Here is a 27634-nt window from a genome sequence, read left to right on the forward strand (position 1 = left end):
TTTGAAAAACTGACCGCTTACGTGTACCTTGATACCATGATTCCTTATCGAACCCTTTTTTGTATTGCTTCGAGTGCTTCGGTTGTAATTAACAATTCCGAACACATAGAGAAATCTCAATGCGATCTAATGAACCCAAGTGATTTTTTTTCTAACGGGTTTGCTTGGCTTCTTAGGGTCTTCTGAGAATTTCCGGTTATCCGGTATGAGTTCCAAGGGATGAGAGTATATTTGAATCAAGTCGATCATAATGCTAATGTCTTTATTAAGACGAGTTGAAATTCCAGTCCAATCCGAATGGATCAGCCATTGAATGGGTTCATTTGCTCCCGCTAAGTACACCAGATAATTCATCCAGACTAGTCAGATATTCATGTTCACCAAGTTACTTCCTATATAAACTCCTTCACAAACATCTAATGCCTCTTTCTTTTTCTCCCATTTTTTCTCCCCTCTCTTTACAGGTAAGTGTTCAGCTTTCATCCAATAATCGATCGTTACACTAGCGCTAACCCATTGCCGACATTGTTTAACAAGCCATAACCGATCACCCTTGTTGCGGAGAATGGGCATTAGAACTTTTCACGGCGGGAAGGTATATGTAGCTGAAGGTGAAATGTACATGTACGCGGGGTTTCGGTTTCGGGATTGGACATCACATTTCGTTCAGAGGGCAGGTGAATCTTTTGAGTAGGGCGCCAAGCGACAAACGAGCAATCGTTCGTGTGCTGACGGGACGGTTTTTGGTGATCCACACGGGAAACGTGACTAAAACGCAGCAAAAAGAAACCAACAAAAAAAACCTCTCGGACAATCTCACATTGTAACGAGATCGTTGAGAAGTGCGAAACTGAGGAACAGAACGGGAACAGAATGAGAACGAGACCAGAGGTAGCAGAAAACTGTATCAAGCTCGAAAATTCTTCAACCTGCCAAAACCCGCCAACCTTGCACAAAACACACACACGCTGGCGCACGGCACGGACGGCCCCAAACAACGGGCGCCACATTATTTATGTTGATTTCTTCGGCCGAGGACAGCTTGGGCGAGGTTTTTCGCGTTTCGAGCGTTCCCTTTTTCGGTGTTGCGGCCGGTTTAAAAACCGGAGGTTCAGGGAAAATTATAAATATTTCCTCTCGCTCCGTTTAGGCTCGTGCTTCCGTGGCGACTCCGGGGCCGACCCCCGGTGGAAAGAAGGATTTGGCAAGAAGGCGCCAGACTGAAGACATTTTTTTTTTCGGTGTCGTTGGTGCTCATCCGACGATCGTGAAGAGCGAGAGAAAAGAGCTGATTAAATCGCTACCACGGCGTATTTGTTTACGCCGGCGTGCCTTTGCTTCATCTCGCCGTTGTCCGATATTTCGCGAGGATCGCGCGATCCTCCGCGGCCATTCTATTCCACGCGTCGTGCCGTTGGAGGTACCTGTGCCCTTTTTTTTGAAGCTGGCTCCTATGCTGCTTGGCTTGAGGAGGGTTTTAGCAGGAAAGTTCGGAAGGGGGATTGGGGATTTGTCGCCAGTCGTCGTCGTCGTCTCCGGTTGGCGACAGACACCGTCAACCCTTACAACTGTCCTCGCAGTTGACCCTTTACCCGTGATTTTTTTTTGTTTGCGCAGCTCAGCCCGGCGTGTGAAAGCACGCATGTACTCCACAGTGCACATGCAAATTGGGACCATCGGACCGAAAATAATGACCCCCAGCAAGACGCACGTCAGCGCGATCGATCGGGTGCGATCCGAGTACAAAAGGACATCAGGATTTGCATCGATGTGATACGATGTTTTTGGAGCTCTTTTTTTTTTTGGGTCCTCTTCTTGTGTGAATATTGATGAACGCTGGAGACATCTCATCAGGGCCGGAGGTTCGAATCACCGGAGATCACTTGCCAAGTGTGGGAAGATTTCGGGCGTCCGCCGAAGTTTTTTTTCTTCTCCGCGTCACTTCGTCAATGACAGCCGTACCACAACGGGGTGACTCGTAGTAAAGCGAAGAAATTAATTTCCCTCCCCATCAGCACGACACTGACCACAGCATGCAGCTGGTTAATTGCTCCATTCGTGCGGTGGATTATCCGCCGACCGTCCTAGACGCGTTCTCCTCGCGGGACGACCGATTCCGGCACAGGGCAACGTGCACCGACCATCCGTAATCCTATGGGAATGTGTGTTTCGAATTGTCGAACTGGTTTCCGTCGACTCGACTGGGTTTATTGGTTTTGCTTCATCGCATCGCCCCATGTTCGTTTCTCCAGGTTTCTGCATATTAATTGCCGATAATGAGCAAACCGCTGTTGGTGGGACCACCCCACACGGACCGCTTCGAGCCGTTCGCTGGTCGACCCTCTAATGAGACAAAACGGAACAGGCTTAAGAGGAGCGGGGTTTCTGCTTCCCGTTGCGGGTTGGTGTCCCAGCGGTAGGAATCAATATCGATCCACAAACAACAAATCCACTAACTCCTGTCGACACCTGCGGGACCACAGAAAATGGGAACGCTTCACCGAGAGACCTCCCGGTTCGGCATGACTGAGCCGCGCCGAGATTGGAAAGCCCGTGTGCGATTGCGTGAGGGGTGTTCAGGGTGTCGCCGGGATTTTCGGAATTTTTTGGGCAACCAATGAATGGGCATTGACAAATCGGCTCGTTAGGCGTTTGGTTCTCGGTGGCATCTTCATTAGAATGACAATGTCGGTTGGGTGAGGGTTTGAAAAATGAAGTGAAGCAATTGAGAGGATGACGCGAATGTTTTCCTTTTTTTTTGTAGTGTCGGATGCTTGCAGGATGCTTATCGTGGTGCTTGAGGGCAGGTTGATTGTGACATCAAAGCAAGTGCGTTTGGAGTGACAATAACGAGAGGCTTACAGAGAAGATGTTTTGATATTTGCTGCTCAGGGTTTTGCATCGATGTCAAGCAACTTTAATTATATTATTTTTGTTTTTAGCTCACGGTCGTATTTTTACTGAAAAGTCTCAGTCCTACGTCAAGGCACCATTTATTACAATTATAGGTGAGAAGCTCAAAATTAATCGCCATTTTTTCTGAAGCTTGTTCGCAGTGTGTGGTGTTATATGTATATGTTTGCACAATTAATGAACATTCCAGGGTTCATTAATGTCTTCTAGTGTAGAATATAGATCAATGATTGCGAGCGGTAGATTAACAACTTCTTCTTTGACACTATACAACCCCTAAACGTCTCGGTCCTCCGTTTCTGACTTTCTGTGACTTGATTTTACCCGTAGCAAAGGAGTCATCCCTGCGTACGGGGAGGGCGGGCTTGAATGGGATTTGAACCCCGGTCCTGTCATGTGAAGACCGCCGCTGTTATGCCTCGGCCACCGCTTAGCAACTATTTGCTACTATTCATTTGTCCCGTTTTATACACAAAAATATTCTGAAATTCACTCATTCATCCAATCACTCATTCACACATTAGCATCTAGATTCATTTCAGTTTGAGCTAAGGCTTAGTGGATTTCCCTTATCACTTATGGTATAAATTGAAGTGTAGGAAAAGATAAGAAGTTGAGTGATAAGAGTTTTCATTCTCCAATATAAAATCTTAGCTTTCGAATATTTATGCCAAAAAATGACGATTTGATTATTCGCGTTTTCTCACGTTTAATTCTGCTTATTTCTACACATTGATGCTGAAGCCATGGTAGCACTTGAATTAAAATATAACTTACTGTTTTTACAGACATTAGATGTATTGAAATGGAAAACCATAAACTTTTGTACAAAAACTATAACAAAATGCATCACACGATTTAGTTTTTATGTCAAAATCCAACCGTCGATCTTGAATATCTTTGGTTAATAAGATACCAATTTCAGTCTAACTCCATTTAACAGTTCAACTTATTCTGATCTCAGTATCAGTCCTGAGCATCAATCATTCGGAACTGTACTGCTGGCTGCTTTACGAGTGAATCCTTGTTTAACCTCTTGATAAAACTTTGCATACTGTTTCTGAGTCAGAAACGGACGCTAAAGATTCGAGTTGAATGAAACGGAAGTATCGTACACTAAAATCGATTTATTTTTATTCAATAAGTTGAGCAATATTGATCACACTTCATGGGTTAACCAATCATAGCATAAATTTTGCAACGGTTTGGTGATTTTCATACAATGTTTGATAAATAATCTAACTTAAATTATGGAAATATTCAGCGACTAGTATTTTCCTATATCGATCAAGAACACTTTTTCCCTACAACACCTTGCTGAATCATCGAGCACCACAGACAAAAACCCGACGAGACAAAATTATTGTCTCAACATTGTCACCATTCCCGGCGCTTGTCAAGATCAAGAGCGTTTCGCCATCGTATCGACGAACATTCCCCTCTTATTCCATCTTCCTGCCACAAAACGATAATACTTGAGCGTTTTGAAAATCAAGATTGCAAAAGAAAGGCAACGAAAACCCCCTACTGCTAGATAAATTACTTCACATCGCCAGCACCTACCAGCCAGGATCGTCCCGGACAGGGATCGCCGACTAGCAGGACTCGAGGAACGCGTTTGTAACTAAGCGTTCTCGAGCGTGTCGCACGATTGTCCTCTCCCGTTTGGGGGAAGGATTCCTATCATTTCTTAACCACACACGCACACACAGCATCAACAGAAGGAGAGCCGATGGAAACCAAAAAAGCTCCAAAAAGCCGGCCGCCGAATCGAACGCATAAATTGAATTCCGTCTGTCGGATTTGGCGTGCAAACGATATGTTTTATTCGTCGCAGGCCGGTGTGTGTGTGTGTGTTCGTTTTTATGTCGTTACGAAACTCGAACGAAACAAAATAATGAGACCCCGCGGAATTGGTGACCGTTCCGGAAGGGAGTCATCGAAGGAGAAACAGAAACTCCGGGTATCAATAATAATGGCGCCATTTATTGATTTATGCTCGATTGTGTTGTGTTTTGTGAGCACACGGACGGACGAACGGAAGAAAACCCCCCTCATGTATACAGAGGAATCGGATTCGATTCCGGAGGTGGGTGGTTTGATTGGGAGGGGATAGTGGGAAAAGTAGAATTTAAAGAATACATACAAACCGACACTAGGACGCGGGTTTTCTAAGCCTAAACATTTGGGCCGGAAAGGAAGGTCTGGTCGCGATCGATCGATCGATGATCATGCTTGTTTGTATCGTGTGTTGTATTATTTCGACGTCATCGTTTTTTCACGGGGAATGTTTGCCTTTCGCCTCACCATTTTTTTCGCCACCTTGCGTGTCCCTTCGGGGGTGGTCCACCGGGCGTCCTGGGTGATGATCGGTGATGATGATGCTAATTTGCTGAATGAAAACATCCGACCAGGGAGCTCTGTTTGTTCGGGTTTCGGTAGCTTGGTCTGTACTGGAGAGGTTCGTTTGGTTAATCCCGGGTTTCGACTTCCTACTCCCGTTACCCAGTAGTCTATCCCGTCCCGTAAAGTGTGTAGTAACGCAATAAAACCAAAACAGAAACATTAATCCCCCTCGAAAAGCCCCTCGAAACTCGTGCGAACTCCGCATTCGATCAGTCGTGCGAGCGAGGTTTTCCAAAATGCAATTTTTCGTTTTTAACTCCATTTCTTACCAGTGTCATTAATACCCGTTTACTCTCTTATCTTCAAGGTTGGCGATGCCTCCACCGTTTGGGTATGTAACACTTTTTTTGATTTCTTCCGTCCGTCCGTCCTAAACCTCCTAAACGTACGCCGTGCCGTTACGCCGCGAAACTCTGCAAATGCAAATTTTAGATTGAGGTAAATACTACACTCAAACACTGTTTTTGGGGTTTTTGGTGAGTCTCTTCTTAACGAGAAAAAGAAATTATTTAAATAGAGTAAGAGAGACTCGCTTCTTCCGTCCGTTTTTTGCCGGTTGCATCGATCGTTCTAGGCATGGACCACATTCTTAAGGGTCACGCTTGGGCTTAAAACCGAACGATAATTAATGATAATAAACTCCCGATCGCCGGCGCTCTCGCTTTGTGCCCTAAGCAAAAAACAAAAAGCCGGCAAGAAAGCCCACCCAAGCAAACACCTCCATTCCGCCTGTATGGGAATGGTGCCGCCGGGTGATGGCAATGATTACCGGCAATCAATAAAAATGAATATCAATATTACTTCTACCGGTTGTGTACTTGGCCCGGTGCGGGATGGGACGAACCCCCGGGAGATTGGGGTTGGGATGCCAGCCGTGTTACATGAAAGCGCAAATACCGCCCCGACACACGGGTGCGCGTAAACATAAAACACGCAGCATCGTCACGGGGAAATGGGGATTATAAAACCACGAGGTTCACATAAAAACCCCGGCACGACGATGCACACGACGGGTGGTGGTGCACACACCACCGTGACTGGAATGTGAGTGCGAATGTGTGTGTGAGTGTGGCTGTGTGAGGTGGGAATGATTTATTTAAGTGAAAATGTAAAATCTCCACTGAGGTCTTTTAGAACACCGGCGAAGTGGGCTTTCTGGGTAAAGAAATCTCATTACAAGCAACTACCAATTGCACTACTCGGTTGGCGTTAGTGGTTCAATTTTTGCTCAATTCATTCCTTAAGAAAATTGGAATAGTTCATCTGATTGTTGATTGTTACAAATTTTATCATAGCACTTATAATTTTGCTATAAAATGTCTTGAAAGCTGAATGTTTAATATTGATCTTATTTTGTTAGTAATCTCATTCATCAAAAGATGCTATAAAACTTCATTCATTTTTGAGATCTCAGCCTTATGTATTGTGCTTCAGAGCGTTCATGAGAGCTCCCTCATTTATCGAGTGATAGGAAAAATATCAGTTTAGGGTACTCAGTGTTCAACATTTCAGATGATGTTCATCAAAATTCATTATGAATCACATACCTGTATTCAAAATACGGGAGTTTAAGTTAAGGTTTAAGTCCTGTTTCAAGTTTATGTGCTCATTAAAATTCATTATAGCATGCCAAAACATCGGGTAACACTATTCAAAATAATTTATTTTTTTTAGAGCTTAGTAGGCTAAGTTCATCTTAATGTTATTGGGAATTCTTGACGGGAAAAGAAGTTTAAAAATTCCTTCTGCGCATGTTCTGTTCTTATATCCCATCAGACTGTTCATTGTAATTCATTGCATCTGTACAAAGTTTTTGTGTGATGCTGTAAAACTATTCCTATTTATTGGTTTACAATTCAAAATATTTTTTAATTATTATCCATAATACTCCTTCAATTAAACATGTGTTAAGAAATACTAGAGACTGCTTTAAAATCATCGTTTGCAAGCTTGGCGATCGTAGTTCAACGTAATTTATCATATCTTTCTGATTCATTTAGTATGAGGGATGCTATAAAATGAGTATGTTATGGCTAGGTTGTACTTAGTTATCGGGCCATGCTATAAAAAATACTAAAAAGATATTCATAAAACAGTTTTTACTATTTGATGTGTACAGAGATGTGTGATTTTATCAAATATTAAACACTAAATAATAAAACAGTGCTATAAAAATTATATCAAAATCCATCTAAACAAATGAAGTAAATATAAGGCCTCGGTAAAGCTTATATGCGATCCTTAATAGCTCTATTCCTCTATCTAAATCCCATCTTATCGCTCTAGTTCTTTCCCTAGCGTTTAATCACTTTTCTCGCCGTGAGAATAAAATCAAACGATTACCCCATTGCTCTTAATGTAGGCATCTTCTCGCACACGATCAAAGCCCACTGCCCGCTCGACGGTTCGAGGTGCGTCACGCAATCCCCAGGTGTGTGTGTGTGTGAGTGGTTGGAGGGGCTTAAACATCGTAAAGTGCATGTTTCGTTTGTGCTGTGCGGTGCGCTTTTAAGATGCTCACCCACCGCACAGAAAACCTCCACCCCCCGGATGAGGAAGACTGAGCTCGGCTGGGAGCTGGGTTGCGTCAAGGTGCTTGCAGCGACGCCAGATTTGTGTTTATATTTAATGCCATTTCCCGATCGTCGCCACCGCCCTCGGCCTACTGCTTGTGACCTGGCAGCATCACCTGCACCGTTGCAACTCGAATGCGTTGGCCGAAGATTTAAGAGCGAATGTATGCAGCAACAACAACGGGTGAATCGAGTGGTGGATTAAGGTAGGCAGCGAAAGAGCTAGCAGCCTTAAAACTGCATACTGCAACTTGCGCTTGCGATCACTGCCGAGCCAACCGTTTCCTGTGAATGTCCTTTTTTGTTTTGCTGCTCCACACTCCGTCTGCCCGTTTGCTTTTGCTTGCCTCGTTTTGGTCGAACCCGCCGGATATCGGTTTTGGGTTGTCGCCCGCTTGGAGGTCTTGCCCGTCGTTTTGGACGATGTTAAAGAGCGGCGCTTGCGCCGCCACAAGATCAAAGTGTCCGGCCGAAGCGCTCGGATCGATCGAAACACGACGCCAACTCGCTGACGCCGGTCGACGCCGGGCTTTGGGGATGTTTCGTTTTTGTTTTTGTTGCTGTTGTTGCCAATTTTACCCACACACACACACACACACACACACATACGCGCTCACGCATGTGTGTCTTGTGGAGTGTCTCCAGAGATCTCCCCGAGAAATACAGGTTTATCCAACAGGGGTGAATAGGATGAGAATACAAAAAAAAAATCGTTTAAAGTCAACCGAAATCGTCGTCGTCAATGGTTTTTTTCTTTTTCGGGACCGGATCGAGCGTTTTATAGCGTATCTCGATTTCGTGTTTTTATTAGGAATTGTGCCGCCATTGACTCGCCTTGCATCTTGCTTCTTAATCCCGCTCACCCGGCTCCCTACTCAAGCATGTTCCACCGGCGAAGTGTATCATGTTACGGAGTGTCTCCTTGGGGACACAAGCTAACTTTGATGTATCCTTTCGTGCGCTTGGGGGCTCACTGGAAGGGAATATTGCACCAAGAACCATTGGTTCGAACTAATTCAAAGCAACTGGAGCTTATGATTACATTTTTCCTGCTCCGTAATTCGATAATACGTTTTGTAGATCCTTCTGTAAGCAGCTTTCGGTTATCTTAACTGAATAGATAAAAAAAGCTGAATTAACAATTAATAATGATCTCCAAAAAACTATTTCAAGTGGATTTACGAGTTATTAATGATGGTGCTTGATGTACTCGCACTTATACGATCACTCATTTATCAAGCACAATTTAACCGACATATTTATTCTTCTTAAGTCATAAGAATTAGTCATTAGAATTATCCTCAAATACAAGAGAAAAAGAGGCTAATGAGCTGTCGCAATAAACACAAGTACCACCGACAAAAAGCAACAAACAAACAAACAAACCGGTGATAAACAACATAAATTACCATTAATTGCCACCCGGGAGGTGCAAGCTCCTACCAGAAAACGGCTCCACCGGAGTTTGGGATAAAATGTCGCTTCCGTTTCGCCGGAACTCGCTCGCCGAACGATCCCGAAACGATCAAAGGTATAGCATTACGCGTGAGCATTCGGGGGTTGGTTTTTGTTGGTTTGCCTTCGAATCTTAATCTTCGTCTATTAATCAATAGCGACAAACGATGAAACCTGACCACCACTGTTGTCGTCTCGGCCGGGACAGGTGACCCCATAGGTGAGGTAGAGCCGTCGTAGTCGATCGTGCCTGTGCGATAAGGAATAGGAAAAACGAGACCGATCGGAAAGGGAAAAAAGGGAAGGCTAATTTGTGTGTTTGAGTTTTTCATTGGGTGAGTAAAGCTTAAAGCCCGCGTCACCTTAAAAGTTAACCAGCGTAACGCTGGTTGTTAAATGAGCCGACCTTCCGAGAGCGGAAGGCCGATTGTGTTCGTTTTGGCAGAGCTGATTATGTGCGTTAATGCGCTTGTATTAATACCAATTAAAGGGCGAAGGTGCTAAGGAATGATTTGTTTCATTGTGGTCCCTTGTCTTTGTTTGTTTGATGATGAGAAATGAGCTTCTTATAGTGCTCCAGAATTTATCAATTTTAATCCAAAATTTAAAAAAAAATCTAAACGAGCTTCTAGAGTCACGATCAGTATATGCTCTAATTTGTGATCACCTGCGTGACATCTATTAAAGCCTGCCAAACTTCCGTGAAATCTCCCCCCGTGAGATCGCCTCTCACGCTCTCGCCCTCTCCAACACATCCTCATCGACCGAACCGATCGGCCGATCAATCACCGTGGTTGAAAACCCCCGCTCCTCCTCGAACCAGTCGAAAGCAGCGGTGAGCGGTGAGCTCGGTTTAATGATCACATCATGATTAATTTCCCGCGAGGTTAAGTTTGTGTAACGTTTAGCAAAACATGGGCCCGCCGCCACATCCCGTGGCGCAATGCCCCGTGGTCGAATAAACCGCACCGGGAGTGGTATTTTTGGGGGAGCAAAGATGATGAATGGAATCTCTGCTTCTTCTTCTTCTTCTTCTTCTTTTTGCTTGGTTCCACTATTTCCTGGCGAGAATAAAAAAAAGGAACAGAATCGAAGAAGCATTCACCCGCCGATACACCATTAGATGGCGCTATAAGCGTACCCGGCTTACCGGCCGAGGTTCGTCGCTTGCTGACGCGCACAAATCTTTCGTTCCTTGTTCGCCCGTGCTTTTTTTGTAGCGCTCACCCGATCGCTTGTGGATCGCGGCTACCCTGCTGGTTAGCTCTCGGTAGACTCGCGTACCCGTGGCTCCCGTATTGTAACCGATCGTACCTCTCGCACTAACCCCCCCCCCCCCCCCCCCATTCGCTCCCGATCTACCAGCAGCAACGAAAACAACGGATCGTGGTCGTGGGGTCGAAATAAAATCCAAAATAATTGGTATCTAAACATATGTTAATACAAGCCACCCTGGCACCTGGCGACCCCAGGGCGGGTGCGGCTTAACAGCCGGCGCCATACCCTTCCCACCCTCTTCCTTCCTTCCTCTCTTACCTTTTTACCCTTCTTGAAACAATTCCGCAAGGTTCTCACGTCGTCGAGCGAAATGCTGCTCGCTGGAGAACGATCGTTTCGCCCCGTTTTTGGTATCGTTAGCAAAAGCCAATCGTTGGCTGCTGCTGCTGCTGCTGCTGTGTTTTCCTTTTGGCGCATGATTTGTTTTCCCTTCCCCCCTTGGGAAGGCTTCTCCCTCCTCCTTCGACTGGTGACCAATGATCTGTTCAATTGTTTCAATTTTCAATCTTCCCTTCCATTCGTGTGTGTGTGTGTGTGTGTGTATTCTGCGAAAATCAAACGATCGGGTGGCGCTTGGCTATCCCCTGCCAAGCACACACTCACGATCACGGGTTGGCCTTGCCTCGGTCAGGTTTATTTGTTTACGTTGCTTCTTGTGCTCCTTCCGTTTCGCGGTGGCGCTGCACCTTTAATAGGGTGGTTAGGGTGGCCCACCCAGCACACACACACACACACGGTCACAAATGGACAACAAACTCATCATGTTGTTTCAATCTTTAGCTCTAGCTACCGTTTTGAGCAGCCCGCGCTGAGCTCCACCAAGGTAACGGTGGGCTCCGTCCGTTTTTCTCTTCATTTAATTATTTTATATGAAATTGGTGTAGTTTTTACGACTCCCAACGGTTTGCGTTGTTTGTCGGCAAACCCTTTCTTTGCCCCCCTGCTGTACTGTTTGCCGGTTACCTTTTGTGGGTATGTGTTGTGTTTTTCTGTTTGTGGGGGTTTCTTTTTATGAGTCTAGTTCCACGTTTTTAGCACAAAGAAAAAAAAGGTCTTTACAGCATCTCCGATCTCTCGGTGAAGTTCATTGAGAAAAACGAAACACAACCCGAAAGGGAGACAATTGTGGGCCCCTATTTTGGGAGGGAAAGGAACACATCCTGCTCCGGCTACATGGTACCGATTAATTAGTCAAACAGTTGCCTGAAGAGCCCCTTTGCTGTCGGTGTGTGAGCGACCTTGTCGGATAACGCTGGGCGGAAGTAGTTGGGCATAAAAAAATCCCAGGTCGTTGGACAAACTTTACTCCGGATGTATAAAACTGACCACCACCAGAGTGTGTGTGTGTGGCAGTAGTAGGATGAGAACACGAAACTGAAGTGTGAATGGAGTTAATTAAAGTTTGGTGCTGATCATTAGGATGCTGCTTAGAAGCATCTGGCGTTTGTTGACCTTCCGGTTGTAGCTTGAGGTTAGGGGTGAAAATTTCACTTTTAAGGGCACAAATTTTTCGGAAGAGATTTCTCTGGGGAACTCGCAGCAAGATAGAACATGATTGCATTAATTAACTGCTCAAAGTTCTCTCTCACTCTCTCCCTCCGTGTGTGCGGTTCTTGTGGTTCAAGTGCTCGTTTTCTTCCATTCTGATCCCTTGGAGAAGGTCTTGGAGTTCGCCTCCCCAAAAACAACAAACGAATGACACAAACGAAGGGAAAGATTTCGACTCTGACTTTGATCTGGTGCTGGTGTGTGTGTTTTGTTTCAGCGTCTGTCAACCTCGTTTATTCGTCGTTATGGTTTGTTTATTCAAATGAAGTGAACGTTGCAAATGTTAAATCAATCCGGTGTCGGTGTCTTCTGGTTGGTTTGCAGCAACTCTAACCGCAAATAGGTAGAGACGGACGGACGCGTCCCGAGTTTGGGTTGGTGTAGAAGAAAGTGAAGGGAGAGTGGTTAAGTATCGAAATAAAATCAGGAAAAATCTGGCTGGTAGAAAGCAAACCGGAGGGATGAGGAAAATAAATTTAAATTGGGAGGATATAGCTGAGCAAGAACTTAAAAAAGGCGCCACGGCGTGATTGATTCAATTGTTGTTTTCCTTAAATCATTTAAGAGTGGACACTGTAAAATCAAGCTACTTTAGGGTAATTAAATTGGGGAAAAAAATTAACAACAGTGAATTTAAATTTTATAATGAGTTCGTAAAGAGAAAATTGATTAAATTATTATATTTATCGTTTAAACATAAAATAATAAAGCTTACTGTTGCATTAAATTAACGCACAAAGCGTCCCCAAGCACAACCTACCGGAAGACACCAATAAACTTATCTACCTCGTTCCATCCAATCGTTAACCCGAGTGACAATCATTAGGCAAACTGCAATTTTTCCTACACCGACCGAGAAAAAGTGACATTAGTCGGGAAGCTCTTTTTTTTGTCTGTCATGCTCACTTGGCTCTGGCACAACCCTTTTTCGCCTTCCATCTGTTTATTACTATTTTTATCAACAAAGCTAGTACAGTTTGATCTGCGATCGGCCATTTGTCTGTGCTAATTTGTGTACACAGTTTTGCTGTGCAAATAAGTTGATGAGCATATGTGTGTGTGTGTGTGCGCGCAACAAAAACATCACAATAAGACGATGATAATGGTCATTTTGTAGCGTAATTAGTTTGTCAATTTTGCTTTTTACATTAATTTTTTCTCCATTTTAAAACTCTGTCACGTTTTTCACGATGAGTTGATGGGGACAGTGGGGAACGGGGCAGCGTGATGCCATTTCTTCTCACCATCCCCGCTTTTGAACGATTTCCCAGAACTGAAACGAAGCTACGGCACGAACACACACATACACGCCGATCCTGTGGGAAATCGGTTCGAAAGGTGTCCCAGGCGTGCGAGCAGCGAGCGCCAGTGATTTAGCTTCTTCCATCGCCATTTCCCAGACCGATATGTGGCGTCAGATAAGATAAGACGTGCGTGTCATAAGGGATGGAGGAGGTGGGGTGGAGGTGGGGGGGGGAAGGGAAGATAAAAATACACATACCCCCACAAACACACACACACGCGCGTAGAGCAAGCGCACTGATGATGGGCTGCGCTTATGATGATGATTAATAACATTAAATTACATCCATTAATAAAATTGAACACAAACGACGTGAGCACGCATACACCCGCCCCCCAAACCATGAGGTGAACCATTGTGAAGGACATAAAAAACACACACACACGATGGCCTCGTGTGTGTGTGTGCCCACCTACGTGACCATAAGGGCGCCTCTTTTTCTCGAACAAATACGCTAATGGTAGATAGCTTAAAGATAGGTCCTGTCGTGGAATCGAACGATACTGGGCAGTTTGGTTTGTTTTTTTGTTTGTGTGTATGAGGGTGCTTTCTCCATAGTGATTTTATTAACGTTTTTAGTGCCAGACTAGACTGTTGGCAGAGTGGAAATGCGTCCCAGAAGTGCGTACCAGGAAGAAAAAAAAGCGAATGAAAAGGACTCCCATCATTCTGCCACAACCGTTCCATCTCACATCGATTGTGAATCGTCACGCGAACCTGATCCTTAACGATCAGGAACGCTCATTTTATGTTCTGTTTTTTTGGGCTAGCTTACTTGTGGGTTTTGGGGGGTGTTTATTTTTGTGCAGTAGTTATACAGCACATAACACGTGTTAAACAAAGTTTAAATGGTGAAGGATAGGTAGACGATTTTGCAAAGGTTTTCTTGTACATTTTGAAGTGTTTTAATAAAATGTGATAGGGTAGAACATTTTAGGGGTTATGCATTTGAATAAAGGCTGCTTAAAATGTTGGAAGCATTGATTGTTTTGATTGAGATCAAGCACTAAATCGATTAAAGCGTTGTTAAGTATTTTTCAATAGTTCGTCGTGTATGAGCTCAATTCTTCACTGAAATTGGTCCACCAGATTTAATTAATTTATGATCTGCTTACGACGAAGCTCAAGACAGAATACAACGGTGGAATAGACATGTAAGACTATAGTGGTGTGATAATTTATACCATTGCAAGAGCTAAGTGTTCAATAACTGATACATTTTTGCCGACGGGATTTTTTCTTGTTCAAGCACATTTCATGAGAGAATCAATTGTTGCTTCTGGAAATGCATTGACAATCATGAATTATCCTTCTACTTATATATAAATCCTTGTACACGTTCTACAAGCACTTATTATAGGGCATGATTAATAAAAAGCTAGAATGCTCAGAGCCTATCTGTCAGGTCTGTATTGTCTGTAAAGTAACTGGAAGCTTCTGCAATAGTACACTTGGTGGAGCTCTAATAAAATCAACAGAACCAGATTTGAGCTCTCATGAAAAATCCGATTTCTAAGACAACTTATAAACTCTAGCTAAAAACAAAATAAAAATTCTCTACTTGGAGCTTAGCTAGTGGAGTTCGGAATCTCTTCAAAGAAAAAAACGCAGTTGCTCAACTTGGAGTTGGATGTCTTTTTGATACAAATTTTATTCGTGTCGTCTGTTCAATCAAGCGCAGAACAATCAAGATTCTACCCTGGACATAAAACAGAAAGGTTATGGTGTGAAGTTTTCATCCGATAGAGCACTTTTCTTTACAACTCCTCCTGAATTTAATGATAATAGAATATGAAACGCATTGATTCTTTTAACGTTTCATTCTCCTTCATTTCTTCGATTATTCGACTGATTAGCTGGCAGTTTGAAACCCTTATTTGAATTAGGATATTTAGGATGCATAGTTTAAGTGTCAGTTTTGGTGGTAAGAGTTTTTGGAAAATAGAACATCAAAAGCACCATCATCTGTATAGCTTTATAATACAACACAAGCTAGCAACAGCCAATTTATCTAGATAGAGATGGCGAGAGATATCTGAAGCTAAATCATCAAGATATTCAAGCAGCTCGATGACGTTTTGTTAGAAATGATTTTAAGTCAGATTTATATCACTATAATTCGACAAAACTTTTTCTAAAACAACAAGCACAACCAACGTCAGCGACCGAACTATCGATTTAAATCCCGATGACATCCAAAGCTCATTCTCAATGTCCTTTTTCGAAGCAGTGTACTTCCTCCTTCGTATTAAACACCATTACATCAGCTGTTAGCATAAGATGGGCATTACATCGAGTTAAGTTAAGGTATTTTCCCCCCCAACACAACACAACACAACAATAATCTGCACCTTACGCCCTTGGGTTGGCGTCAGTTTCCCGCAAATGGTATTATGTGTTATGCGTGCGTTTGGATAGCGCTTGCACCTGATGCACCTGATGATCTCATTAGAAGAAGCTGTTGTTGTTGCTGTTTACACCCTGCCACATTTTGTCCACTCTGGGTGTACATACGTACATAAACAACCACACACACACGTACGAGGTGGCCCACACAAAAATGGCAGCTTGGGGTAGCTACTAATAAGGCAAGTGGCAAAACACACATATAGAGCAGTGGAGCTGACAGTGAAAAACAGACAGAAAAAGTCGCCCAAGCGTTACAATCCTTGCACCTCGCGTACCTGTGTGTGTGTGTGTTTTTTTTTCTATGTCTGTTTGTCGTATAAAACGCGTCGGCGGGGGAATGGGGATGCACTTTATTAGCACACCAATGCCATGACACATGTTTTGCACCGGCTTAAAACACCCCAAACGGCCACCAAACAAACAACGACAGCAGCACCGAGGGTTTTATCGTGTCGGTTGCGGTTACCGGCCAGGTTTTTGTCACTTGCCACTGCACCACCCAGATTTTCTTTGCATCTTTTGGGGTGATGGAGGGAGAGAGGGAGGGAGGGAGGTGGGTTCCCGGGCAGAGGGAGCAGGAAACCTGATACGTGTGCAACCGTGGCGGTCTTTGGCCGCCATTTCGCATTTCGGTGCATGCGGTTTTTGTCGTGCAAGTGCAATGAGTGTATGTGTGTGCATTGGTGGGTTTATTTTTTTTGTGTGCCGCCGCTTATTTACCTTACCGTGTGTGTAATGGCAGGTGTGACGCTACATTTCGTCGCCCAACGCCACATGCTCCAAATACAAAACAAACAGCAAAAAAAAAAACTCTATCCCGCTCGTTCGCTAGGTCGCCATTTTGGACGGCGGGAAATTGCACACGGTGGGAAAGGATTAGGAAAACACACACACATACACACACACACACTCATGCCGATAATAATGGCGTATACCGTCACCGGGGAAGTAAGACAATGGAGCCCGAAAAACCTCCATAATGTTTCGCTTCCCACCGCGTGCTATGGTTGTGCAAGGATGTGCATCCATTTTGCACTTCTTGCGAGCCTTCCATTGTTCGGTTCGCGAGGTACGCATGCAATTAAAACGGGCACGCACAAAAGGGCTGTGAATCTGCAAGCACCAGAAGGAAGTGACAAGCCTTTTTTTCCCTACTTTTACGCGTCCACATACGCCAGTGGAACATGGAAGTTGCTCTGCGCGCTACTGGGGAGATTTGCAGTGTGTGTTTTTGTGTGTGCTGTACCTGATGCATTATGATGCACACCGTACAATAGCGAATCCGCGGAAGGATGTGCCAGTGTGCCCAGTGTCCCATGTGGGGGTTCGACAAAAAAGTGGGTTACAGTGTTTGGAAAATGGAAAATGGAACCCGGAAAGAATGCACTACAGTGCGTAACATTACGATGCAAGTGCTGGGAATTAAATAAATGATGGCAGCAACAGACAAAAATAATGCGCAAAAAACTCTCTAAAATAAATCTTTTGCTACTAATAATAAAAAGGTTATTTAAATTATTTTTTTAAAACGTTTCTTATTCTTCTTTGGTGGCACTTCAAACTTGCGGCCTGCCATTTCTGACTTTCTGCGACTTGATTTTACCCGTGGCAAGGTAGTCAGCCCTGCGTTCGGGGAGGCGGTCTGGATGGGATTTGAGCCCCCGTCCTGCCGTGTGAAGACAGGCACCGTTATCGCTTCGACCACCAGACCACCATCAGAACCCAACTATTTATTTATCACTTGTTTAATCTGGTTTGACGTAAATTGTTGTTAGATAAAACTGTAAAACAAATCCATCCGACTGAGAATTAAACTCGCCATTTTAAACCTTTATTAAGTTCGATTGTCAATTGCTTACATGCAGTCAATGTTGTCAATGCTGTCAGTATACTTCCCTTTTTGTGGTGTCAGCAAAACATTTATTCTTCCTCTTCTTCTTTGGCACTACAACCTTGAGAGGTCTCGGCCTGCCATTTCTGGCTTTCTGTGACTTAATTTTACCCGTAGAAAAGTAGTCAGCTCTGCGTACGGGGAGGCGGTCTGGATGGGATTTGAACCCCGGTCCTACCGGGGGGAGAAACATTTATTCGGGTTTACTGAAATATTTGGATGCATATCCGGAATGTTGCAACCAACTCCCAAAACTCATATGCAGTAACCCTCCATGAAAGGAAATAGGTGCAGAGGCTATTCGCATACAAACAATTTCGATTGAATCACTGGTCGAAAACCCAAACCCCCGGGCCAAACAAGCAGTATCTCACGGATATTGTCGTTTTGTCGGCATTAATAATAATCCGGCTGGTGTCCGCCCGGCGGCAACGTTTGATGTTGGACCGTCGGCTTATAAAGAGACAGCAAAACTGAAGGAAGAAGAAAGAAAATAGAAACGAGGAGGGGAGGTCACAATAGCAGCTTTTTCCTGTTTCGGTACCATCAGCTAAACTGCGCTGAAAACATCGGAAGTAGTGAAACGAAAGACAAAAAAAGCAAAACGCAATATGATTCTATTCCAGAAGCTACCATAATGAGAAGGAAATGAGACATGGAAAACATGCCGGAACATAAGCGAAAACGCCGAATTCAGGTGGCGTTCGGTCACTAACAAAGGCTTTACTGCTTCGGTCAAATCATGGCCAGTGTTCCGGTTGTGGCCATTGAAAGCGATCAGCGAAGCTCTTTACTACGCGCCATCTCAAAGACGATCTAATAAAGAAAAAGGTAAATGCTGGCCAACAAACATGCACATTACACACAAAGGATGCCAAAAGATGGTGCCGCCCGTGTTCCGATCGTTTATCCGAGAGAGAGAGCGAAACAAGAGGGTAAGAAAAACTGGAAGCTCAATCGAAATATCAAAAACAAACGAGCGAAACCACCTGAACCACCGAATGTAAACAGGTGCAGAGAGGCGGCGTAAATGACGCTATCAAAGGAAGGCGACCGGCGATATAAGTACACACACTGGTGGCGGCGGCACTCCCTACAGCAATTGGTCACCGTGGGATCCAATTACAAACTCCGGCTCGTCGCAAATTGGAAATGTGTCGAAAAATAGTAAATGTTTGCCTATTTGGCCCCTTCTTTGGGGGGGAAGGATGGTTCGTAGGATGACGAGTGAGCTTTTATTTATAGACAAATCGTTGAGCAAATGATTTTGAAACTGGGCTGGCGGTTCAAGGAATCAAACTCAAAGCTATGACATAAGCATGGATTTGATCATCCTGTGGAATGAGCTTTCCATGAGCGCTCACTTCAAAAAATCAGTATAAAAAAGGGTGTACTCATTTTGACCTACTGTTTAAGTAAATCAATTCAAGAGCATGTTTAGGTGGCCCAAACAAACAATATTTTTGATCAGTTTCCCCTTACTCCATCAGTATAACAGAATATAACAGTTCATTCGGCATGGAACTGTCAAAGTATAACACATTTTCCAACTTAAGTGAATGGACGAAACTGACCTGGTTTGATCATCGGATCATCATCACCATACCATCCTTGAACCCTGATCGAATCGCCTCATCATTCTGAATGTGGAGCTACTCCTTCTATAAATACATTTTACGATCACTCTTAAAAAAAAGCCATTAATTAATACATTGTTGCGTGGAATTGCCGAAGTCCCCATACAAGATGCAGTACAATCCATTCGCTGCTCTTATCGCCGGGCAGAATCGAACTAGACGGCTGCGCGCCGTTTTGTTCAATTGCGATAAACATCGCCTCATGGCAAATGGTCCATATCCGGTCTCGGTGTCTTGAGAAATTCCACCTTCCCAATGGAAGGTGATTCTTTGATTAATGAAACCGTTTTGTAGAGAGAGAGAGAGATAAAGCAAATGGGGTGGGAAAAAAACTAAGAACAACCTGTTTACTGAGCTTCAAGCTGACTGCAAGAAGTGATGAAGCAATAAGTCCAACGCGTTAAGGGAGACAAGTGTGATGAGATTTGCAAGAGTTCTCCTGTTATACTTGCAAGACTAAACTTTGAGTTGCATCCACCATTTTGAAAGTTTTCTTTGCCCCAAGCCTGTTTGTAGCTGGTTAAAGCTCGTCTATATTCTAACCAAGACATTCCTTCGCCACCACGTTCTAATTGAATTTTAATGATATTCTGGCCACCCTTTCTTGGGTTTGAAGGGCCAAGAACTTTGAAGCCCCCTTGTTTGTTGAGGGTAATGGTACGGAACGCTATTCCGATTGGTGGTACCACAGTAGAACCATACTGGATGATTCGGGTCAAAACCATTCGGAACCGTTGATAAGGTGTGTCCCAGCTAAGCCCTGATGGATGCAGAGTCCTAAAGATCGTTCCGTGCTGGAGGAGTGTTGGGAGACCCGCCCCCCCTTAGACCTGACGCTAATCTCCATTACTCAGTGAGGTGGTCCATTGCGTGGAGTACGCACTGTGCAATTAGTGTGACCGTGTGTGTGTGTGTGTGTGCAGACCGGCCTGGTGGACAGGACTTTTTTGTCCCTTCTTCTGTTATTGTTGCAGCCTTTTAGTCTGAATAAATTAAAGCTCCCTGTTAGCTCGCCGACGCTTAAAACCGGCTGCGTAAATGAGTTTATTTATTTATCGTATGCAGGCCACGGTGAATGGTTTTTCTTTGCCGGTGGGCTCCCCCCCCCCCCCCCACCCCACCAAACCCGAGGTGCCATTTTCCAACACCGGACCACACGCGGTCCAACGGAAAGGGGCAGCCTGCAACGTCGCGCCTGAACACGGCCGTTCGCCTTAATGGCATCTGACACATGATTAATTTTTACGCCATTACAACGCCAATCCACCGGCGCGCCACGGGGCAAGTGACAATTCCTTCTTCTTCTTCTTCGATTCTTTTTTTTCTCTCCCCCGTTGCCTCACTCACTTGCTTGCTCACCCAGCCCTCCATCCAAACACTTCCCTTTCCGATCGGCGGCTTGGTTGGTTGGTTGGGTTGAACCAGTTCTTTTGCAAGGACCATTAGCTGCGGCTATTAGTTTGCGTGCGGTTGGCAAAACGCGAAACGCCGGTCGATGGATGGATGTCGTGCCATTACGATGGTGATGGCGTGAAGCCTCCGTGTGTGTGTGTTTACGTTCGATGTTTGGCATACGATTAGCATAATCAAGCCGGAGTTATGATGCGAAAGGATAATTGGGTGATTGAGCGAGAGGGATCAGGATCGTCCCGTGGTTTGTGCTGCGTTTAGGTGGTTTGGCTGCAGCGAAGGCATAACAGGTAAAGGACCTTCGCGGTGGAATAGGTTTTTTGCTATACACGCGTTGAAACCACGTTAGAATTTTGTGAGTAGAAAAACATTGAAATTGTTTTTCTCTGCAGGGAATATTTGTATATTTTATTAGAAAAAACAGTTTCTGATGTATGTCTATTTTCCGAACAGCTGTATTAGATGAATAATTATAAGGCAATCGTGTCTTAATGGGTCGATAAGCTCAGTAAGCCATACCTAACTAATGTTATGAGCGATTGACAACACTGACAGCATACACTAAAATGACAGAATGGGAAGTCGTAGTAAGACTATTAAGAATTGATTAAAATGGTATGTCCTTCAGTGCAAGCTTGACAATGGAAAACTTTGATCTAACCTAGGCTTTAAAGTATTAAAACTCCTAGAAGTTAAAACAATGGCTAAACTATTCTTGCAGGATTGTTGTACTAATAGTATTTTTGACAGGTCAATACAATTTGATTGATGCAAGTAAACTCTAGGAATCGTCTGATCAACCAGATATCCAATGTCAGAAATACAAAATTATCATACCTGTTTTATGACACCACTCAGTAAAGTAGTTGTTGAACTACTCCTGATAGCAGTTTTTGTTGAGTAAATTGACTGGTGGCTAATGTTACCAGCATTTATTACAAAGGAGTTATTGGCCTATGAGCACATTTCAGACCGACAAGTCTTCAAAGTAATATTCTTCGTAGGAGCGGAAGGAGCTCAAGTGCTCGTTTTTTGGGAGGGCCTTGTTCGAAATCCTGTAGGTCTTACTGACAAAACAAGTCACAATTACTGACAAAACAAGTAAAGAGGGGCCTTTACTGTCATTCCGCTCGGGGTCTCCAAAGACTTTTATTTGCGGCCTAATCACCTCTTAAGGTCATGCCTGCCATTTCTGGCTTACTAGACTTAATGATATCACGTAGTTGGATAGTCAGTCCTCAATACGGGGGAACGCTCCGGAGGGGATTTGAGCCCCGGGATTTGAGCGCCTTTGCCGGCCATAGGAAGACTGCTATGGTATTACAACGCTGGGAGGGCTTGTTCTATTCTATCCGAATTCTTCGACCTCATGTACTCGCAGAAAGCTTATCAGTACTGTCAGTGTCGTCATAGGTAGGCCTAGACCACCCGACGTTCATAGTAAAAAACGACGATAAGAATTAGTACAATATACTGAGCGACTCTGGGATAGGATTTGCCTGTGAGAAACTCTGGGATGGGATGAAGATTCCCGCTATCTTCAGGTAAGGAATTGATATTGCGCCGAAAAAGCCCTGGAAACTGCTGTATACAAGATGTCCATATTAAGACAATGTTGAACGCATCCTGATATTAGATTGTCAAGATCGATTGAACAAAACAAAAAACTTAAAATATGGCCCTGTCCGTATTGGCATAATTAATAAAATTTAAATAATATTCCAAAAATGCCCACACCAACACACGTTTTCTTCCCCTTTTAACCTTTTTCCTACAACAACATCACACCACAAGCGATTCGCTTCCTCGCAAAACGGTTCGACGGCAAAGCCGCACGCTTATCACATGATAAACACCGTGCCTGTCAAATCCTCTCAACAGCGGCGCCTTTGGATTGACATTTAAGTTGATAGTGGTCGAAAAACCACCGCAGCCCCGCTTATCGTAACCCAAGCAGAGTCTGAGAAGTGAAGGCGCGAAATGCGAAGCTCCAACCAAAAAAAAAAAAAAAAAGTTGAGCGTTCACATCAAACAGTTTAGTAAAGATTCGAAAGCACCAATCGAGCGGAGGCTGTACCGAGACTTATCAGTTTTTATTTGATGATGGTTGGGGTGATGGTGGGTTACAAGTAAAATTAAATGATGTCACGCCATTGATTACTTTAACGACGAACAAAAGACAAAGAGTGGGGAGGGGGGGAGGGCAGTAAAAAGAAATACAAACAACTTCAAACGCTTCAATGCCGACCGGCCCCGAATCGGTTGACCTAAAACGGCATCTTTTGATGATTTTGTCAAAGCTTTCCCAAAGCCCCCGGAAAGCAGCAAACAAAAAAAAAGTTAAAACAAATTTAACTGTATGTTCTTTTACTTGTTGACCCGTGTATCAGCTCGTCGGTGTGTTTGTGTGTATGTGTGATTCTTAAATGCAGGCCTTTAAAAGACCTTGATCTTGAGTAATTTGAGTGGGTTTATGTTTCATTCTCGGTGGTTGTTTTTTTTCTTGCTACTGTCCAGCTCGTGTTTACTGCTAATGGCTATCACTGGCAATGCTTCTTCCGATGCCAAGACTGATGAAGTTCTGCAAGGTTCTTAGGCACCCAGTTTACCCACCAAAAAAAAAAAAAACCAAACCCCACAAAACGATATATGGAAATAACCAGTAGCTGGCGGCGAGGCGATAAAAGCACTAATGAAACGACTTTTTATATGTTCGGCCGTTGTTTCTTTAGCTGGTTTCTCGAAAAAAAAAAACACACAGTAACAGCTATCCAGCGATTTTCATTCATTTGTTGAAACTGTTTGGGTTTTGTCTCCGGCACACCGAAGTGATCGAGTGGTGTGCGATAGCGCGAAAGCTTCGCCAGCTCATCGAGCATCCAGCATCAGCTCGCCAGTTGTATTGAATTGTTTTTCTTTCATCTTCGCTTAACATTTTTTCTTTTCCGATGGCGAAGTCGTTTTGGGAAGGATTAAGAAGCATCCAGTGAGGTACTACGGCAAAAAAGGGAGAGAATTGAGATAGCGAGCAACATTAAATGTACCACCCAAACCGTTGCTCGCGTAAACAAATTAAAACGAATACTTTATGGCAGCTTGGCACCGCGAGCTGGACGGTGAATATTTAAGTGATTTCAATGATTTTTTCTGTTTTTCTGTTCGGGTAGAGTATCCCCAAACGGTTCTAGGCACTTTTATTCATTTAAATGCAAAATTTCACCTCATTAAGTGTTGAAGTTGAGTTTGTAAACAGGTCAAGTGGCAGTGGGGCTCCATATCAACACCGGAAGCAAGTGGAGCTTAAATGTCTAAGCACAGATTCTAACCCAGCTGTACACAATAATGTTCAATATTTTATTAGCGCACTGTAAGCTACAAAAAGCCCAAAAGCCCCCCGAAGGTGTCTCCTAATCGGCACCCGGAAACGTAATTTACACCCGTTTGATGGGTTCAGAAAACGAAAAGCGAAGGTGAAAAACCTTTTTACGGAGCAAGGTCTTCTGCGCTGAACGCCTCTCGGCACCTCATAAAGATGGTGAGTTCATTATTATCTAAATGGGTGGCAGTGGGAGAGCATCCCTCACCCTACAGGAGCCGATTACATGACGGGTGACTTCGAAACCCGGCCAAGCGACGAACCCTTTAAGTGTGTTCAGTCTTTGCTTGTCTGCGTGTGTATGTGTGTGTGATATGATGTGATAATCGTGGATTCCAAGTCCCCGAAAACGAAAAAAAGCCAAACGCTTTAGCTCCCGTGTCTAATAAAGCTATCTGTTTTATCGACGCACCACACATCCTTTACGCTGCCTTTCCGTTTTGTTTTTCGGTCTCCACGATCGCCTCGGTGTGTCTAATTGAATATTCCACTATTAATTACCACACCACGCAGACATGGTTTGGTTTTCCTTCTGTGTGTGTGTGTGTGTGTGTGTATGTGTGCGTAGAGTCACTTCAATACATTCAAATCGTCGTTTGGGCCGGGAGGTGGCTCATTAACGTACGGCGCTGATGATCCACCTCCCGGACTTTCTTGGCTGGCCGTGGACGATCCCACGACTCTTCTTTTTCTCATGAGAAAAGACAGAGCGAACGGGTTGGATCATCTTCTGCCTGCCCGAAAAATCAGCGTAATAAAGTGAGGGAATTTTTAAAAAATTCCTTCCACCAACCGGGACCACACGGGATGCTGCGCTGGGATGCCTTTCTCGTTCCAAACGCTGCTTTTTTTCCATTCCCATCTTCGTTCCTCATTTATTGTCACCCCATCGGTCGGTTCGAGTTCGAGTTAAATGCTTCAGTCGTGTAAGTCTTTTGCATTTCGGGACTACTTCAGGGCCGGTGATAATAAATAAATTGTCCAATCAACACCCGCCGTCGCAGCGACACGCACGCTCATGTTCATGCGACTTTGTACGGTGAAAGATTTGTGAACTCATCGATTGATCGAAAAGCGAAGCAAAAAGTTTCTTATTTATGAGGGTAATTTTGCAATTCTTCTGAGAGTGAGGAGATCATGCGACGATAAATTTGATGAAAAATCCACCTCAAACGAATTTACAACCAAATAACTGAGTGTGCGTGAAGCTTTAAAAGGTATCAGTATGTACAGAAATGAAAATACTGCACGTGGGCCATAAACATGTTACGCTTGCAAGATGCAAATGAGCATCGGAAAGGTCGGCATATTTAAAAATGCAAACAATGATATAAAAATAAGATTTTTTATCATCACAAAAATGGTTAGTAATTTCCAAGATATGTTCATTCACCAGACACAGACATTAGTTCATTCCAATAGTTCATCTACGTTCAAAAGGTTCATGCTATTGTCAATCTCATCTAGAATCAAGTGAGTTTTATCAGACCACTTTATATGGTTAACTGAAGCAGACATCCTTCAGGTGTCATCCTTAGACACTTTTCATCCAGAAAGCCTTATCTGCCATGCCGTCCTATCTTACCAGAAACTTTCTTGGTCAAGGGACCTCGTCGATGAAAGAATCCTTTCACGAGAATCCATAGTCGATGGCGCCAACATACTTGCCAAGGGACCTTGTAGAAATAGGGCTCACAGTCCATGCTTCTTCTACCAGGAAAACATCATAACTGAAGAGGCTTCATCGTTCAGAAGATTTCATCTTCTAAGTGACCTAGTCTCTCAAGAGGTCTCGTCGTTCAAGGCGATTTTCTACAAAGATATGAGGTAGTTGAAGGAGTCTCATCCTTTAAAAGACCTCATAGTGGAAGAGGTACCTCAGGTACCATGAGACTTCATTGTCTATAGAGCTTCATCATCCAAAGGGAATAGACGTGTTAGGAGTCTTGTGGTGTATAGTGCCCATTATACTATTAACTCAGTCTCATCCTTAAATAACGAAAAAAATATTTAAAAAATCAGCTCCATCAAAACTGTTTCTTTTTCTTTTCCTTGGCACATTTTTCCGTTGTCTCTACCTGCAAAGATGCCAATTTGTTTTTGATCACATTATTGGATATTGGCTCCGATTTATTTGACTCCGGCAAATACAACCCATCCATAGGCACTGCCTTTCGATTCGGTCCGCTTTTCTGAGAAGTCAATCAGTGAAGAATTTGGACCAGTGCATCCGGCCCCGACTGTCGAAATGCTTTCGTGGAAGCAATTAGTCGAGTTTTAATTAATTCAAAGCAAACATTCCTTTTATTGGAATCCTTCAATAAGACACATAACCGAGGGAGAGAGAGAGAGAGAGAGAGAGAGAGAGAGAAACTACTACCCATGTCACATAAACAACGTTTCAATCGATTGGGTCCTTTTGAGGATTGAAAAACTCCTGCTTCTTCTACTGCCAAGAGTTTTTAATTGTTTTTTCTCATATTTTTATTTATTCAACTTGGATGTGAATCATCATTAAGAGATGCTTCCATAAAAAGCAGATAACAATCAATTTGTCAATTACTACCACTCACTGCTGCCTTATTTATGCACCATCGAGAGTGTTTAAACGCGCTGTCACTAGTAATAACTTCTGCATTTTTACGACCACCATTGCGATTGCTCACCAGGGGCTAGCAATCAAATCACTCATACGGCACGCACAATCCGTATGTAAAACGCGCATCAACGCACCCTCCCGGGAAAGGTGTTTTTAATGAGCCAGCTTTTCGAGCCGGAACGTCTCCAACGGACATCAGATACATCGGCACGTACTTCATCACGCACATCGGGCGATCAAAGACGATCAGACTGGTTGCCCATTACGCCCCATCAGCCGTGCGTATATCATCGTGGGGGAAAGAAACCTCACCATAAAGCACCGTTCAGTCCCCGAACAGAACACACTTCACCGAATCATCTCAACAGTAATGCCAATAATAACGTCATTAAAAATCCTTTCAGCACCGCACTAATCGAACCTCCGAAGTTAATATTCTTCTCCTATCCACGGTCGTAATAGACGAGCGGGGCCAGGCATAAGCGCGTAATATTAATTTCATAATTTTATCATTCGATCACTCTCCGGTCGTGTCCCGTTCGTGTGACGCTAGGGGACCGCGATTGCGATCGAAACGAAACGAAGCCTGGCTTGGCGCACCGAACAACCATGACGGGAACGGTTTTATGGTTCGGTTCGCCCTCGATTGATTTTTTTGTTTAACGATCTCCACCGTGTGCTACATCGGCCTTAGCGTTTTCCGCTCGCAAATGAGTCGTCGTCGTGTCGTAAAAATATTGCTTTATTCCTGCCACGATCGCGGTGTGCCGGCATGATAGGTAGATGCGTTCGGAACGGGAAAAAACACAGCAAGAAACCGAAAACACTCGCATTCT

General features: G+C 43.9%; 1 protein-coding gene across 13 annotated transcripts in view; it reads left to right on the forward strand.

Moving 5' to 3' along the window:
- Positions 1-27634, forward strand: part of LOC118505936 (optomotor-blind protein) — a 132211-nt gene that overhangs the window by 75909 nt on the left and 28668 nt on the right. For 10 of the 13 annotated variants that reach the window (XM_036042447.1, XM_036042442.1, XM_036042449.1 and 7 more), the window contains exon 5: positions 5627-5650. The exons of 2 other annotated variants lie outside the window; for them this stretch is intronic. In XM_036042447.1, coding sequence (XP_035898340.1) covers positions 5627-5650 — 24 coding nt within the window. Of the gene's footprint in view, positions 1-5626; positions 5651-5751; positions 5758-27634 lie in introns of all 13 variants that reach the window. One more of the 13 variants, XM_036042450.1, reaches the window with a different exon arrangement.

Source organism: Anopheles stephensi, chromosome 2 (assembly GCF_013141755.1).
Source record: "Anopheles stephensi strain Indian chromosome 2, UCI_ANSTEP_V1.0, whole genome shotgun sequence".
Lineage (NCBI taxonomy): Eukaryota > Metazoa > Arthropoda > Insecta > Diptera > Culicidae > Anopheles > Anopheles stephensi.